General features: G+C 18.6%; 5 protein-coding genes across 5 annotated transcripts; 1 reads left to right on the top strand and 4 right to left on the bottom strand.

Annotated features, from left to right (window-relative positions):
- Positions 1-283: 283 nt before the first annotated feature.
- Positions 284-7,933, bottom strand: PADL01_0207600 (6-cysteine protein; the record flags this gene model as incomplete). The annotated part of the gene is made up of 1 exon (XM_028681725.1): positions 284-7,933. The coding sequence occupies one exon, from the start codon at positions 7,931-7,933 to the stop codon at positions 284-286; it is 7,650 nt and encodes a 2,549-aa protein (XP_028536320.1).
- An 827-nt stretch (positions 7,934-8,760) lies between these two features.
- PADL01_0207500 (conserved Plasmodium protein, unknown function) lies at positions 8,761-9,480 on the bottom strand (the record flags this gene model as incomplete). Its single annotated transcript, XM_028681714.1, has 1 exon — positions 8,761-9,480. One exon carries the CDS (start codon positions 9,478-9,480, stop codon positions 8,761-8,763), a length of 720 nt encoding a protein of 239 aa, XP_028536319.1.
- A 1,052-nt stretch (positions 9,481-10,532) lies between these two features.
- Positions 10,533-11,918, top strand: PADL01_0207400 (conserved Plasmodium protein, unknown function; the record flags this gene model as incomplete). The annotated part of the gene is made up of 6 exons (XM_028681703.1): positions 10,533-10,617; positions 10,839-10,956; positions 11,125-11,205; positions 11,303-11,457; positions 11,597-11,709; positions 11,850-11,918. 6 exons carry the CDS (start codon positions 10,533-10,535, stop codon positions 11,916-11,918), a joined length of 621 nt encoding a protein of 206 aa, XP_028536318.1.
- A 473-nt stretch (positions 11,919-12,391) lies between these two features.
- Positions 12,392-13,867, bottom strand: PADL01_0207300 (ribosome-recycling factor; the record flags this gene model as incomplete). The annotated part of the gene is made up of 1 exon (XM_028681692.1): positions 12,392-13,867. The coding sequence occupies one exon, from the start codon at positions 13,865-13,867 to the stop codon at positions 12,392-12,394; it is 1,476 nt and encodes a 491-aa protein (XP_028536317.1).
- Positions 13,868-14,855: 988 nt separating this feature from the next.
- PADL01_0207200 (acyl carrier protein) lies at positions 14,856-15,570 on the bottom strand (the record flags this gene model as incomplete). Its single annotated transcript, XM_028681681.1, has 3 exons — positions 14,856-15,002; positions 15,135-15,355; positions 15,525-15,570. 3 exons carry the CDS (start codon positions 15,568-15,570, stop codon positions 14,856-14,858), a joined length of 414 nt encoding a protein of 137 aa, XP_028536316.1.
- Positions 15,571-17,032: the final 1,462 nt, after the last annotated feature.

Here is a 17,032-nt window from a genome sequence, read left to right as displayed (position 1 = left end):
AAAAAAAAAAAAAAAAAAAAAAAAAAAAAATACATATATATATAAATATGTATGTTATATATCCATCTGTGACAACACAATAGATATATATATATATAATAGTCCATGTGTTATATTATTTATATGTTTTATAATACATTCCTTTTTTTTTTTTTTTTTTTTTTTTTTTTTTTTTTTTTTTTAATTTAATTTGATTTGGTTATATACTTAGTCCATTATAATAAATTATTCACATATATATATATATATATATATATTTATATTTATTTATTTATTTATTTATTTATATGTGTAGTGGTGGTTTTAAATCGGCATATTTATATTGTATGATAGATTTTTCTAGTGTATATTTAGGTGTCCCCATGACATAAGGTTCATAAAAAATTTGCATAGTAACTTCTTTATAATCTGTATTAGTAGCTTGATAACATTTACATAAAAATGTTTCAACTAATATTTTTTTGACATGTATAAATGATAAGATAGGTTTATCATTTTGTTTATAGAAGAATATATTTTTTGTTTCCATGAGAATATTTTTTTTATAAACATTTTGTTTTACCATAACATTTTCAAAACAATCTGGTGGATGTAAATTTGTGAAACTTGGACAAGCTAAACCTATTAACATATCATCTTGTATATTAATTTTACATATAAAATTTTTTGGTATATCATTCCATTTATTACTAATTAAGAAATGAGTTGAAAAATCTCCTACAAAATCACATCCAAAAATTTTTAAAAAATTGGATTTAACTTTTATTTTAACAGTTGCTGTTTTTCCTCTTGTACTTTCATTTAATGTTAATGAATTATCACATGAAATTAAAAATTCTGCATCTTTTAATATTAGAGGTGGTATATGTAATGAACTTGAATATGTTTGTTCATTTATTTCTATTTTTATATTTGCATAAGATATTACTTCATTAATATTTTTTATAACTAATATATCTTTTAAATAACTATTATATTGTTCATATTCTGATGTCATATTATCTGAACTTATATTTTCATTATGAATATTACTTTGAGATGAGCTATTTATAATATTATTTGATATATGTATAGGTGAACTATTAGATGATATAATATCTCCTATAACAGCTTTAGGTTTTTCAGATTTTATAGATATAAATATTTTATTACCCATATCATCATATTCTACTGTTGCATTTTTTGAACTTTTCTTATTATATCTATCATCTATATTTGTAAAAGGTCCATCAACTAAATCCTTTTTTCCTTCAAGTATTGCTCTCACTAATTTTTCATTTTGTTCTTTACTTCTCTTTCTTTTCTTATCATTATTATCTTCTAATACATATACATACTCAAAAAAATTCTCAGGACTAATTTTTGATTGTCTAAACTGAGAAGAATTTCTTAAAGGGCATACAACTTGGACTTTACTAAATTCAGAAGCAGCAACGGTTATGTCATATACTTGTTTAGTTCGAAGTGGGTTCAGAATATTATTGTCTTCATCATCAAAGTCGTCATCACCTTCATCATCTACATCATCCACAGAATCTCCTTCATCATATTCTTCGTCACCTTCATCCAATGAATCTTCATCATCCTCACCAGTTGACGATAAAGTAATAACAGACATATGGTCATTATAATTTTCATTTTTATTGTCATTATAATTTTCATTTTTATTGTCATTATAATTTTCATTTTTATCGTCATTATAATTTTCATTTTTATCGTCATTATAATTTTCATTTTTATCGTCATTATAATTTTCATTTTTATCGTCATTATAATTTTCATTTTTACCACCCTTCTTTATTTCCTTATAACCTCTTTTATGTATCACCTGTTTGTTCTTTTCCTTTTTTTTTGAAGACATAAGAGACATTGTAGATATTCCAAGCACATTTTCAGAACTTATATTTATTGGTCCTTCAGAAAAATCATAAAAATAATTCATTTTTTGATATGCAAATATATTATGTGTAATTTCTTTTTTAAACCAATTATTTAGATCATCTCCAATTATATTAATTTGAATAATTCCTGTCTTTATTAATTTTACAGAATTACATCTACAAAAAATTTTTAGTGATTTTTTAATTTTTTTTGGCAAAATAATATATGAAGGTGTGAAATTATATTTATATATATCATTATTTAATATTTTCACTCCTTTTAATAATTTCTCTAATTTATGTGTTTCTAATTCTTTATCAACTCCTTCAATCTGTACAGATTCAAAACAATCACTTGGAGTTGTAAGAAAATTGTATGGGCAACTAAAACCAATAATATCATTTTCTATAGCTTCGATATTACAATATGTATTTTTTCCTTCCACTAATTCTATTTCGAATTCGAACGAATTTTTTTTGGTGTTTATATGGTTCATCCTATGTAAATCATTAGATTCATTAACATCATGTAATACATCATGAGATGATGATAAAGAAGATGATGTATGTGATCCATAATATGAAGTAGTTGATTCCATATGTGTTGAATCAACTGTTGTTGTGTCTATAAAATCACAACCTAAAATTTTATTATCATTTTTTTTAATAAAAATAGATGCAGAACCTATAATTCCTTTTGATAAATTTCTAGGAACATTTTCACATGAGAAAATTATATTTTTAGATGAATCAGCATAAGGAGAAATAATTAATTCTAATTCTCCTTTTTCAAAGAAGGAAACATTTTTTTCTTTTTTATTTATTAAAACAGAACCATATAATAATTTATTTAATCCATTTAACATATCTGTTTCATTTAATCCTAAATTAGAACTATATATTAAATTTTGAAATAATTGGTGATTATCTGTATCTTCAGTAATTTTTGATGGGCATTTAATTTTAAATTTATCAAATGAACCTAGATCTATATTACATCTATATACTAATATAGTATTTATATTATCATTTGCTGAGAGTGTTAATTTTTTAATTTTTTCAGAAGTTTCTTTTTGTTTATATTCATTAATTATTTTTTTTAAATAATCTATATATTTGTTTTTCATAATTTCTTTTCTTAGTTTTAAATGAATACTAAAGTATGTAAATTCTTCATGTGTATTATAAAAATCTGATAAGACTTTTAAATATCTTTCTAATATATTTTGTATATTAACAGATGTATCAAATGATATATCATAATGATTATGTGTGAAATCACATATATAAGTATCTTTTAAATAATATGGTGTAACATCTATATATTGTAATATACTTGATTCTTTATATGCCTTAGAAAAATTAATAATATCTTCATTTTTTATATGAATAGTTCCAATATTTTTGGTTTCATGATGATGACATGTACAAAAAAAATTTAATTCTTTTTTTGTAATTTTAGATATAATTAAAAATGTTGACGAACTATTTAATAAAACATGTGATTTTGTATTAATAACTTTAACTTGATCAAATATATTTTGTATTCCTTCAGTTATTTGTTCATTCATATTAGTTTTTAAAAAAACATTATTAAAACAATTATTTGGATTAATATTACCATTAGGACAATTTAAACTTATAATAATATTTTCTTTTAATTTGATTTCACAATATTGATTCTGTGTTTTTAAATCATAAATAGATGAATAATAAAATGATGTTTTTTTTTTATTTAAATCACCTGAAAAATCACAACCATAAAATTTCTTGTCTGTAATATGTTGTGGTATTTTAATAAGAATAATACCTTTCTTTCCTATTTTATTTTCAATTATTGTTTCTGAGTTATCACATAATAATTTAATAGTAATATCTTCTTTTACAATTAAAGGAGTAACAAAAGAAAAATTTCCTTTTTCATAAAAATATCTATTTTTATCAAATATAATAACTCCTGGTAATATATCTTCTAGTTTTTGTTTTTTAAATAAATATATTATTTCATCTTTATCTTCTGGCATATATTTCATATGTTCATATTTTTTTATATTTTCATCATCTTCAATTAATTCAGATGATTTATCAAATGTACCATATTTAAATAACCATTCTGAATTAGAAATCTTTTTATTTTTTGGACACTTTACTTCAACAAAATTTAAATTATCTTCTAATGATAAATAACATGAATATATTATTTTATCATAACTTTCTGGTTCTAATGAATTATCTTCTGTAGTAAAATCACATATATGTTTTTTTCTATATATAGGTGTTATTCTTTTAAAATGATAAGAATATCCTATAAGTATATCAGATTCAAATTGGTAATCAATAGTTTTTATAATATCAAAACCTTTATTTGAATAATTTAATTCTAAACTTATTTTATTTTCTTTTTTCTTAAGAACATTATTTATTTCACTATCTTTATCAGTATTACAATAACAAAATAAATGTACATGTTTAAAAAATTCTTGAGGAATTTTTAAATAAGATATACCTTTATCATTTGAATAATATTCAAAGTTTTTATTAATATCTAATATATCAACTAATGAATCCATATTATCATATGTATTCATAAAACATTTTGAAGGTGTTAAATATAAATTATTTTCATATGGACACATAATACCTACAAATTCAATTTCTCCATCACTTTTTATATTACATTCTTCTTTTTTTGGATCATCAATTTTTATACTCTTTTTTAAATAATTATATTTTGCATTATTTTTATAAAAATAACAACCATCTATTGGATTTCCAAAAGATTTTAAATGTATAGTCATAATACCGTTGTTTCCAACATTTTTATTTTTTATACTACTATCATTAATGCATGCAAATTCTATCGTCTGATTTTTTTTTAAATATGGAGGTAATTGAAATATAAAAAATCCATTTTCTATACTATTTCGTTTTCTTAAATATTGTTTATACATATTCATATCAACTTGTGTCTCTTCAACTTCAGATTTTGTTAATGGAGACATTGCTCTTGTAGATCTATCATAAGATGTGGATGAAAAAGGTGTATAATATATAATAGATGGTTTCTCTAACATATGTGATGAGTTATTTATTGTAGATAAATTATATGATTTGTATGTATTATATCTTTTGTGTAAGGAACTCTTAGATGTTAATAATACATCAGGTTTTATTGTATCTTCAAGATTAAAATTAATTATGTCTTTTATTAATATTCCTGGTATGATTTCATCTATATTTATAATATTTAATCCATTTTTATTAATAGTACGTTTAGGTGCATCTTTTGGTAAGTGATATAAATCAGAATATATATTTCTTTTACTAAATAAAATATTTAGTTTTTTTTTTTTTTCATCAATTTCTTGTTGTTTTCCAGTTGGTTTTAATATATCTTTTTGTAAAGAATTATATACCTCAGAAATTGTTTGATCATTTTTTTCATCTCTTAAATTATTTGGACATGCTAATGCTATATAATTTAAAGGTGTTGGATACCATATAGTACATATATAATTTTTGGTTTTATTATTTAAAGGTTGTAATACTTGTTGTTTATTTACAAAATCACATATATATGTTATAGATGTATTTTGTTTTATTATTATAGGTTCATGAATAATTTTATCATGTATATTATAATCATATAATTCATCATAATTTTTATAATTAACATGTATTCTTTTTACAATATGATTTAATATATCTTGTCCTGATGTACTTTGATAAGAAGAATATGTTTGATTTTTATCTACACAATAACATTCAAATGAGAAAGAATTTGATATATAATTATTAAAACCAGCTATTGCTAGATCTTCTTGTTTCATAGAATATAATATTAATTTATTTGATAATTTATCATTTAATTTATATACTTTTTTATCTATATATACTTGTGAAAAACAATTTTTAGGTTCTTTTATACTATTCGATGGACATTTAAAACCAAAAACTGAATTAGATGTAATATTTATATTACATATATCTCCATCAATATAATTATTTAAATAATTATATCCATTTACTTTTTCAAAATCGCAAAAGGATACAGTTCTATTCTTTATACTTGTTCTTAGATGTAAAAGAATATATACATTTTGATGATCATTATTAGAATTAGATATAACACATTCTATTATTAATGGAAATGGACCATGATTTATATATGAAGTTAAAAAAAATTTAGAATTACGAAATTGTTCTTCTAATCCTTCTATATCTATATCTTTACTTAATAATGTGATATCACTAAATTTATTAATTGGATAAGTAGCATTTAAATATTTAATAGTTGTTATAGGTTCAGTTGATTGTATTTGTGTGCCTACAACATTATTACAATTATAAATAAATAAAGTAAATTCATGTATAGTTCTTTCACATACTTGTGAATCATATTCAGATTTATATTCAAAATTACATATATTATATGGTATACCATTATAATTCAGATGACTATAAAATTCTTTATCTCCACTTACATCTTCATCAATATTTAATTTCACATGTTCATCTTCTAAATAAAATATATCTTTATCTACATTTGTTTCTCCTAGTCCAAATATTATTTTTCTAGTTTTTTTTTTATATGTAAATTTACAACTAAATTCTATTTCTTCATCTCCAAAATCTTCAGGAAGAAAAAAAAAACGTATTTTATAATTATCTCTATCTAGATTTATGCATTTTACATATTGTAAGAATACTTCTAGTTGTATTATTTTATTATCTTCATAAACAGTTTTAAAACATCCAGGAGGATCTAAAATCGAATTTTCTAATTTTATTCCTACTATTTTATTATTATAACTTTTAAATCGATATTCATCTGATGTATTATCTACAATCCTTTCAAATACTGTTTTGTCTTTTTCATTTGTACTTATTCCTAATATCTTTTTAGTATTTCGAGGAATACGTATTCTTATTTTTATTAAATCTTCAAATTTATATAAATTATCTATTTCACCATTTGCACAGGTAACTGTAAAATTCATTTGGGTTCTAGAAAAATATGGAATCATAAATTCAACAATTCCTGTTGTTATTACATTTTTTAAACCTAAATTACCATATACTGGATAAAATGGAATAGCATATATTTCTTCTGATAATTTTATTTTATCATTCTCTTCTACTATATGATTTAAAGCATCATGTGGACTAGCTATTATATGAGAATGTTTAACTGTTGGTTTAAAACATATTATAACAATACGATGAAATTGTTCAGTTGATGTTATAACAATCTCGTTATTATCATTTGATCTCTTTACACCACCTGTAAAATATTCATATAAATTTACAACCGTTTCATTCCTTTCTCCTTGTTTTACATATGGTTTTAATTCCACATTTTCTTCACTTACAGATAATTTTCTTGTATTATTATGTAATTTTATATTCATTTTTATTATATCATTTTGTTTCTTTTTCTCTTCCTCGTACTCTAGATCATTATTAAAGAAAAATAATTTATGAACACAAAATATATTACCACTACTTGTAATAATATTATTATTATTACTACTTATAATGTTAATTTTTTCTTTAAGCCAATGGATTTTCTTTTTTATCTTTATTGTATTATCAAACATATAATAGTATAAATTAAATATATATTTATTTATATAAAAAAAATTCAACCACAAATATTCAAAACGATTTTTTTTATTTCTATCATAAATCATTTCTTTTATACAATTATACAAAATATTATAATCATCACATATATTTTTTGTCTTATCATATGTAATTTTATAAACCCATTTTAATTTATTATTTCTTTTATATTTATTTATACATATATATTTTCTCTCTTTTATCAATCTTTCAATTGTAAACAAATAATTCTCCTTATCTCTCTCATTACCATCCCTCACTGATGATATTATTTCTTCAGAACCCAAAAAATTGGTTTTACAAATTTTTTTTTTCTTCTTTTTTTTTGTTCTTGTATTTAACACACTCTTAATATTATCATAGTATAAAACAGACACAAGAAAAATAAAAAAGGACAAAAAATAAAAAATTATTCTTTTCTTGTTCATATTAAAAAAAAAATATATATATTTGCACAATGTTAGATGTGGTAGTTTAGAAACATATTATTAAAAAAAAAAAAAAAAAAAAAAAAAAAAAAAAAAAAAAAAAAGAAAAATAAGTGTAGAAGAAAAGCTTTTAAAAAGGGTTACAATGTATGGGCTATATATTTTGTTATATATAATATGTTTTCTTCTATATATATATATATATATAATATAAAAAAATGACGAAAAAAAAGTTATTTTGTATATCCTTAAATAAAGGAGAGGAAAATTTCAAATTACTTATACCTACTATTAAATGTCTTATTATAAAATAAGCATTAAGTATATTTTACTATCTTCATATAATTCTTTATAAGAACATAAAAAATATATATTTTATTTTTATTATCTATTTAATATCCTCTTATGTCTTGTATAACTAAAAATATTATGAGATCCTCATATTATAGACACACACAAAAAAAAAAAAAAAAAAAATAAAAAATAATAAAATAAAATAAAATAAAATAAAATAAAATAAAATAAAATAAAAGTGAATAAATATATATTCAAAAAAAAAAAAAAAAATATATAGACATTATTCAAATATATGAATATGTATATATATAAATATATATATATATATATATATATTTTTATTCCTTTAATTTTGTTGAAATTTTTTTAGTTCTATATAAAAAAAAAAATAATAATAATAATTACTCATACATAATAATCCTTTTATATTTCATATTTTATTCTTTATATTTCATATTTTATATTTTATCTTTCATATTTTATCCTTTATATTTCATATTTTATCGTTCATATTTTATATCCTATGTGTATCATCTTGATGTGTTGGCAGGTGGCTGTGCTTCATTTTCTGTCAAATGTTTTGAAAATGAAAAGGATAAGAAAAATATAAGTATAACAAACCAATATTTACGTAAGAATGATTTTGGTTTATTCTGATCATTAATTTTTTCATTTTGTTGTGTTTTTGGTTTCATATGAATATCTTCTGTTGTTATATTATTTATATTTATTGGTATTGATAGTGTTGGAAATTTAATAATAAAAAGATTTGAAAATATTTTTTCATTATTATATTTATTTATATTTTGATTGTCTTCATCTTGATAATTATGATCAGATATCATTTTATAATTTAATACAAAAGGTATATAATTATTATCTAAACCTAATAAGAATACAAAATTATTTATATTTTTTATTTTTTCTTTATTCACATATGTTTCTAAACATTTATTTTCATTATAACATAATTGAAATAAAACATAATCAAATTGTAATGATACATTTTTCATTTTTTCAAGAAATTTTCTTTTTTCTTCAACATATGAATTTGATATATCATATATTTCGCTGCTGTTTAAAATAAAGGATCCTATATTATTCCACTCTTTTTTTTTGTCATCACAATTGAAGGAATTTATTTGATATGACAACTTAAGAATATTCTGTTTACATAATATTACATTTTTTAAATATAGAAAGGAAATTAATAAAATCCAACAAAAAATATTACTATCCTTACCCTTCATATTAATATTCAATTAAAAAAATAAAAAAAAAAAAATACATATATATATAAATATATATATATATATATATATGTGGATGAATCAAAAGGTATAATTATATACCTTTTTAAAAAAATATATTTTTTTTTACAAATATATTCTTATATTTACATGTAACTACTTGTAAAAATCTGTTCTTATTTCATTTTTTTTTTTTTTTTTTTTTTTTTTTTTCATTTTCCAAATAAAATATATAAAATGCTGTCCTGGTGTATTTGGTTTATATGGTTTATATTTACTACTTATTATTATCAACTTTTAAATAAAACAATAAAACAATAAAAAATGTATAACATATATATAATAATTTATTAAAGATATATAAATATATAAATTATATGAACAAATATATACTGTAAATACAAAAAGGGCAAAAATAAAAATAATATAATAACAATGTATTATATTATATATAATATGTAATTTAAAAAAGAAAAAATATAATTATATATATATATATATTAAAAATTATATATATATATAATATTGTAATTGTATAGGTGGGTATGAAATATATTAATAAATATAATATTATATATACATATATAATATATATTATATATATATATAATATATATTACATCAAATATAGAACATAGTCACATATATATATTATATATATAAAATATAAATTTTTTATAACATATTCGGAATATAATTATCACATACATATATATATGATATATATATATTTCATATCAAATAATTTATTGTTTTAATTAATATATAGAATGATATATAAACCTACATATAATTTCATTTTATCTTTTCTTATATAATTTATTTATTTTTATTTATTTTATCATTTTATTATTTTATTTATTTATTTATTTTTTTTTTTTAGTATCATTATTGAAATAATGTAATTAAAAAAACCATGGGTATAATTCATTAATTATATATATATATAATACATATTTTATATAGGAGAGCCTTTAAAAAAAAAAAAAAAAAAGAAGCATTTCTTATTATCTCTTTTTTTTTTTTTTTTTTTTTTTTTTTTTTTATGTAATATGGCTCAGAATCCATGGTTCGTAAAAAAATCCAAAAATTTACGAACAAGTCAATTAGAAAAATTTATAAATAAATTTAATGAAGGTAAATTATATAAAGAAAGAAAATATAAAATATAAAATATGAAATATGAAATATAAAATATAGATGAACAAAAAATGAGATACATAAAACGTTGTTCATGTTGTAATTAGATGTTGCACGTATTTTTATGTGCACATATATACATATAATATGAATGTCATTATATATTTATACTTTTCTGTATTTTTTTTATTTTTTATTTTTTATTTTATTTTTTTAAGAATATGAGCACTTGATGCATATGACAAGATTTAAATACATTAAAAGAACACTCGAGTCAATTAAAGAAAATTCAGATTTAATTATTAATAAAAAAACATTCAGCATATTAAGAATAAGGTAATATATATAATTGAAAAGATATAATTTATTGACACAACACACATTTTTTTTTTTTTTCTTACACAAAGGAAAAATATGCGCACATATATATAATATATATATATATATATATATATATATATATATATATATATTTATATTTATTTATATATTTATTTTTTCTAGTTGTGTGGCACAATTACAGCCAAAATATTTGAACAAAATTGATGATGGAATAAGTGTGTATTTATCAAATTTTATGTTAAAGTAAGTTTTTATATGTCTATATATTTATTTATTAATATATTATTATTTTTATTTTATTTTATTTTATTTTATTTTATTTTTTCTTATAATATCGTAGAGCCAATCATGATGTCGAAGGATTTTGTTTGTGCTTCAACAAAATTAAATTAAAAGAAAAAGAATCTAGAGTTATGAATAATGACCCATCAATTATGTTTGTAAAAATAAGTTTTAAACTTTTAATCCTTGTTTTAAAGGAAAACTATGAAATAAGTAAAAATAAATAAAATAATAAATATATATATATATATATTATTTACATATGTGTAATATATATTTTGTATAAATAAAAATATCAAATTATTTAAAAATGAAACAATTTTTCTTTTTTTTTTTTTTTTTTTTTTTTCAGAGGCAAAAATTAATAAAATAGAACCTTTAAAAATACATTTAGATATCTTTGGAATAGTTGAGGCAATTTTTATGGAGGACATGTTTAAAGATTTTCACTATGATTCAAGAAATGTAATAATAAGAATAAAATGTATTATATGTATTATATGTATTATGTGTATTATATGTATATGTGCATATATGTATATATTTTTTTTTTTTTTTTCATGTTATAAAATATTAATATTGTGTATATGTTTCATTCTTTATAGAATCGATTTAAAAGAGAAGGGCAATTTTTTTCATTATATGACATCGTCCTGTTTACCATAAAGAAGTAAATATTAAAATAATATTAATAAAATATTTAAAAAATATATATACATATATATATTTTTATTGTCTTTTAAACTTTATTATATGCTTTTTATTTATATATAGGGTAACGTATGGTGACAACGGAGCAAATGTCAAAGTGATAGGATATTTTTAATTCAAAAAAAAAAAAAAAAAAAAAAAAAAAAAGAACAAATTAATAAATGTATTTGTTTAATATATGACAATATATATATATATATTATTATTATTATTTTTTTTTATTTTTTTGATATTCTTAAAAATTTTTTAAAAAGAAAATAAATTCAACAAAAAAAAAAAAATAAAATAAAATATAAAAATTATAAAAATTAAAAGACACTTTTTTTTTTTTTTTTTTTTTTTTTCATAATATATTAACATATATATAATATATATAATATATATATATGTATGCCTTTCATGTGAAGTCCAATTTGTATATATAAAAAGGTTCACTTCACTTTGCATCAGCAAATATTTTTTCTATATTTTTCTTGGTTTGATCATGTATACTTTGTATATAATTTTTCTGTTTAAAATAAATATCCTTTCCTATTTTATTTTTAAATTTTTCTAACTTATCCATCATTTGTTTCCTTACAGTTCTAAGTGTAACTTTAGAATCTTCTATTTTTTTTTTGATTTTCATTTTTATTTCATTTTTTAAATTTTCTGATATAGGCGGTATAACAGCGTAAAGGGATTTATCCTTCACATAAAATTTGAGTTCATCAAATTCTTTTATAAAATGTTGATAAAGGAAATTAACAAAATAAGGATCATATGGTGTTATAGTAAATAAGTTTTCTTTTTTCTTAATATGACATATATGTTTCACTGTATATATACGTTCATTTATTTTGACTTTTTCATTTTCAAACATATCATTAGAAACATTATTTAAATTAAATCGATAAGATTCTTTTTTTAAAAATTCATAAACTTTATTCATTTTGTCTGAACATATTTTATGTAAATCCTTGATATCTTCTTCGGTTATATAATCTTCTTCATATTCTTCATCCATAATGTCATCAATATGTTCGTTATCTTTATCATCATTATTATCATTTATGTTATCATCTTTTTCATTTGTTTCATGTATATCTTCTTCGTCTTTTTTTTTTACCTTATTTTTTTTATCTGTTTCTATATCATAATTAACATTTTTTTTAATTTTATAATTTTCCAATGATAATGTAGTATTACCTCCCTTGTTTTGATGAGTCATGTTTTCATCTTTTGATCTTGTTTTACTTTTTTGAGTTTCATAAGGAGTATCCTTATCACCTATGTCTATATCATCATTATTAAAGGGATAATCGTCATCATCATCATCATATTCATCGTCATAATTATCTTCATCATCTTCATAATTATCTTCATCATCTTCATAATTATCTTCATCGTCTTCATAATTATCTTCATCATCTTCATAATTATCTTCATCGTCTTCATAATTAGCTTCATCATCTTCATAATTAGCTTCATCATCTTCATAATTATCTTCTTCTTCTTCATCTTCATCTTCATCATCTTGGTCCCTTCTATTTACTGTTTTTCTTTTCGTTGTTACATTATTATAGTGATTCATTTTATTTTTATTTTTGTTTTTTTTGCCATGAGCATATAAAATATAACTATTCCTTTTAGCCCCTTCATTGAGTGGAGGATCATACAATTGTAGTACTCTTTGATAATTTTCCTTTCTTCTTAAAAAATTATTATTATTTCTGTAATTACTGTTTACAAAATAATAGGAGGGACCATTATTATTTCCATTTATTAAAAACACATTGTAATTCTTTTCGTTTTTTAAATTTAAGCACTCATAAAATGTTCTCACATGAGTAATATACAATATTAAAAATATGTAAAAGAACATACTTATCTTTTTTTCATTGTTTAAACTTATCAAATGCTGAAAAATCATTTTATCATATGCTACCAGGAGAAGCTCTAACAGCTACCCATAGTGTGCTGAACAGTTATAATAAGAGATCTTTTAAATTTTTGAAACAATTTGATAATCAGCCGTAATATAAAAATATTATATATGTATATAAATTATATATTTCTTTGTTTATATTATGATATATTAATATGTATAATATATATATTATTTCCTTTAGAGAGAAATAAATAAAAGTAAAAATTAATAAATAAATAAATAAATATATATATATATATATATGACAATCCAATTTAGCTAGCTAATTTATTTAAAAAAAAAAAAAAAAAAAAAAAAAAAAAAACCAAAATATTTGTGTTAATTTTTGTATATACGTATATGATCTAATATAAGCATTCATATTATTACACATAAGTACCTAAAAATTACCACTTAATTTTATATTTCATATAAAAAATATACATATTAATATGATATATACATTTCTTATTATTGTTATATTATAATTCTTATATGTTTTATGTACATTAATAATTTGATTAAATATATTATATACAATACCTTTAATATTTAAAAAAAAAAAAAAAAAAAGTAAAAGAATTACATATTTTTTTCAATTGAATTTTAAAAATAAGGTATAAAAGGTTATAAGAATAATAAAAAAAAAATATAAATATTAATAAGTATAATTATATATATATATATATATATATATATAATATATGGGTGATTTAAAAAATAAGAATAAAACAATAATATGTTAACATTAAATAGTATAATATTAAACAATATATAAAAATTATTTTTCTAATACATATAAAATTCTATATATATGTACATACATAAATATATGAGCATTTTTATAAAGAGGTAACATTATATAAATAATAACTATATTAATTCTTAATAATAAAAAAAAAAAATTTTTTTTTTTTTTCTCCATCTATTATATATATATATATATATATATGTGGGACATATTTTAACAAAGAAGAAATAGATATATTTTTTATTGTTTATTATTTTTTTCTATATAATCTATAGCATCTTGAACTGTGTTAATTTTCAGAGCATCTTGATCAGAAATAGTTACATTAAACTTTTCTTCAAGTGCCATAATTAATTCGACAAGGTCTAAACTATCAGCCCCTAAATCCTACACATAAAAAAAAAAAAAAAAAAAATATATATGTATATATAATTTATGTATATACACTTTTAATATTTATAAAATGTGTACACATATATATTTTAAAATATTCTTGTATATCATTTTATTTTCTTATACCTTGGTAAAATTTGACGTCATTTCTATTTTGTCTTCCTCTACTGATAATTGCTTTGATATAATTTTTTTAATATCATCAAAAGTACTTTTTAAAGAGCTATGTGAGTTTTTATTTTTTATCAAATTGTAATCATTTTTTCTATTTAAAAAATTGACTTGATTGCTTCTTTTCTTTTTTGATATCTGTAAGGACACTCCGTCTTTTTGTGTATTTTTAAAAGCTAAAATGAAAAATAAAAATATATAAATGAAAATATAAATATAAAAATATATATATATATATATATATGACTATTAAAATTTATATGTCATAAATTTTATCTGGAAAAAAAAAATATATGTTACACCAAAATATAACAAGCTTTTAATAATTTATATACATAAAAATACCGTTCACATAATATAGAAAAATTATACAAAGGAATATGATCTTCATTTTAAGAGAATATATTTATATTTTATATATATATTATATATATTTTTATGTTATTATGTATGTACTTTTAAAGTGTACTTATATATATATATATATATATATATCAATTGTATTTATATGTTTGTATTTTTTTCTTTTATGGACGTGGATATATACTTCAAATTATAAAAAAAAAAATATATATAATATTCTTTTACAATGTTATATTTGACAAGGGTAAAAAAAAAAGTACACAAACATAGGATAATACGACAAACATTATATAATATATATATAAAAAGAAGATACCTGTTTTTAAATATGATAATATAATATGTGTAAAAATATAAAACAAAAACAAAAACAAATTGTTAAAGGTATGAAGAAATAGTATCCATATATTAATAATAATAATAATATATATATATATATATATATTTTTTTTTTTTTTTGGTAAAATTATTTCATATATGAACTAACAAAAAAAAATATAAATATATAAATATATATATATATATAAGAAATTAGAAGAAGAAAAAAAAAAAAAAAAGAAAAAAAAGCCATATATATATTTCTCCCCTATCGTTATGGTTTTTTTTTTTTTTTTCTTTGTTAATTATTTATATATAAATATATACATATATATGCATATATATATATATATATGAAAGTGCTAAATATAAATATAATATATTTGAAGGTCCAGTATATTTATGAAATGATGGTTTTCATTTAAAACTATATTTGAACATTATATATAAATATTATAAATTCATATAATTTTTTTATCTCATTAAAAAAAAAAAAAAAAAAAAAAAAGGGAAGCTATAAAATGTAATATGATAAAGTCACATTATGGTTAATATAAATCATTTGATCTGTTCTTTTTTTCATTTTTTAATAATGTGTATATATTTTATATTATTAATTTTAAAAATTACAATTATATATATTTGATTGAGAATTCATTATAAGTTTTTTTTTTTTTTACGTGTAACTTTATTTTGTTGAGGATTTCATTTCCTCATATTCCCACATAATTTGTGTATATATTTATTTGTTTACTACCTTATCGATTCGAATTTTTTTTATAACACATATATATATATATATATATATATATATATATATAATCTTTTATTAATATATCTTTTGTAATAAATGGAAATTAAAATATAACATATATATATATATATATTATATATGTTATAATTATTTAGAACTATAATGTTATCGTATGATATATTAATATAATATATATATATATATATATATATATATATATATATATTTTAAAGAATTTGTGAAAAAAGGAAAATTTCCATATAATACACAAAAATATAATGCAAATGTAATTATATGTATACACATAAAAATAATTATGTATATATAATTATACCCATATTTTTTTTTTTTTTTTTTTTTTTTTTTTTTTTTTTGTTATTTAAAAATTGACTTTAATTTTTTAAAGGTCAAATATAAT

The sequence above is a fragment of the Plasmodium sp. gorilla clade G2 genome (genome assembly GCF_900097015.1).
Source record: "Plasmodium sp. gorilla clade G2 genome assembly, chromosome: 2".
Lineage (NCBI taxonomy): Eukaryota > Apicomplexa > Aconoidasida > Haemosporida > Plasmodiidae > Plasmodium > Plasmodium adleri (nom. inval.).
This window is presented reverse-complemented; position numbering and strand designations above follow the sequence as displayed.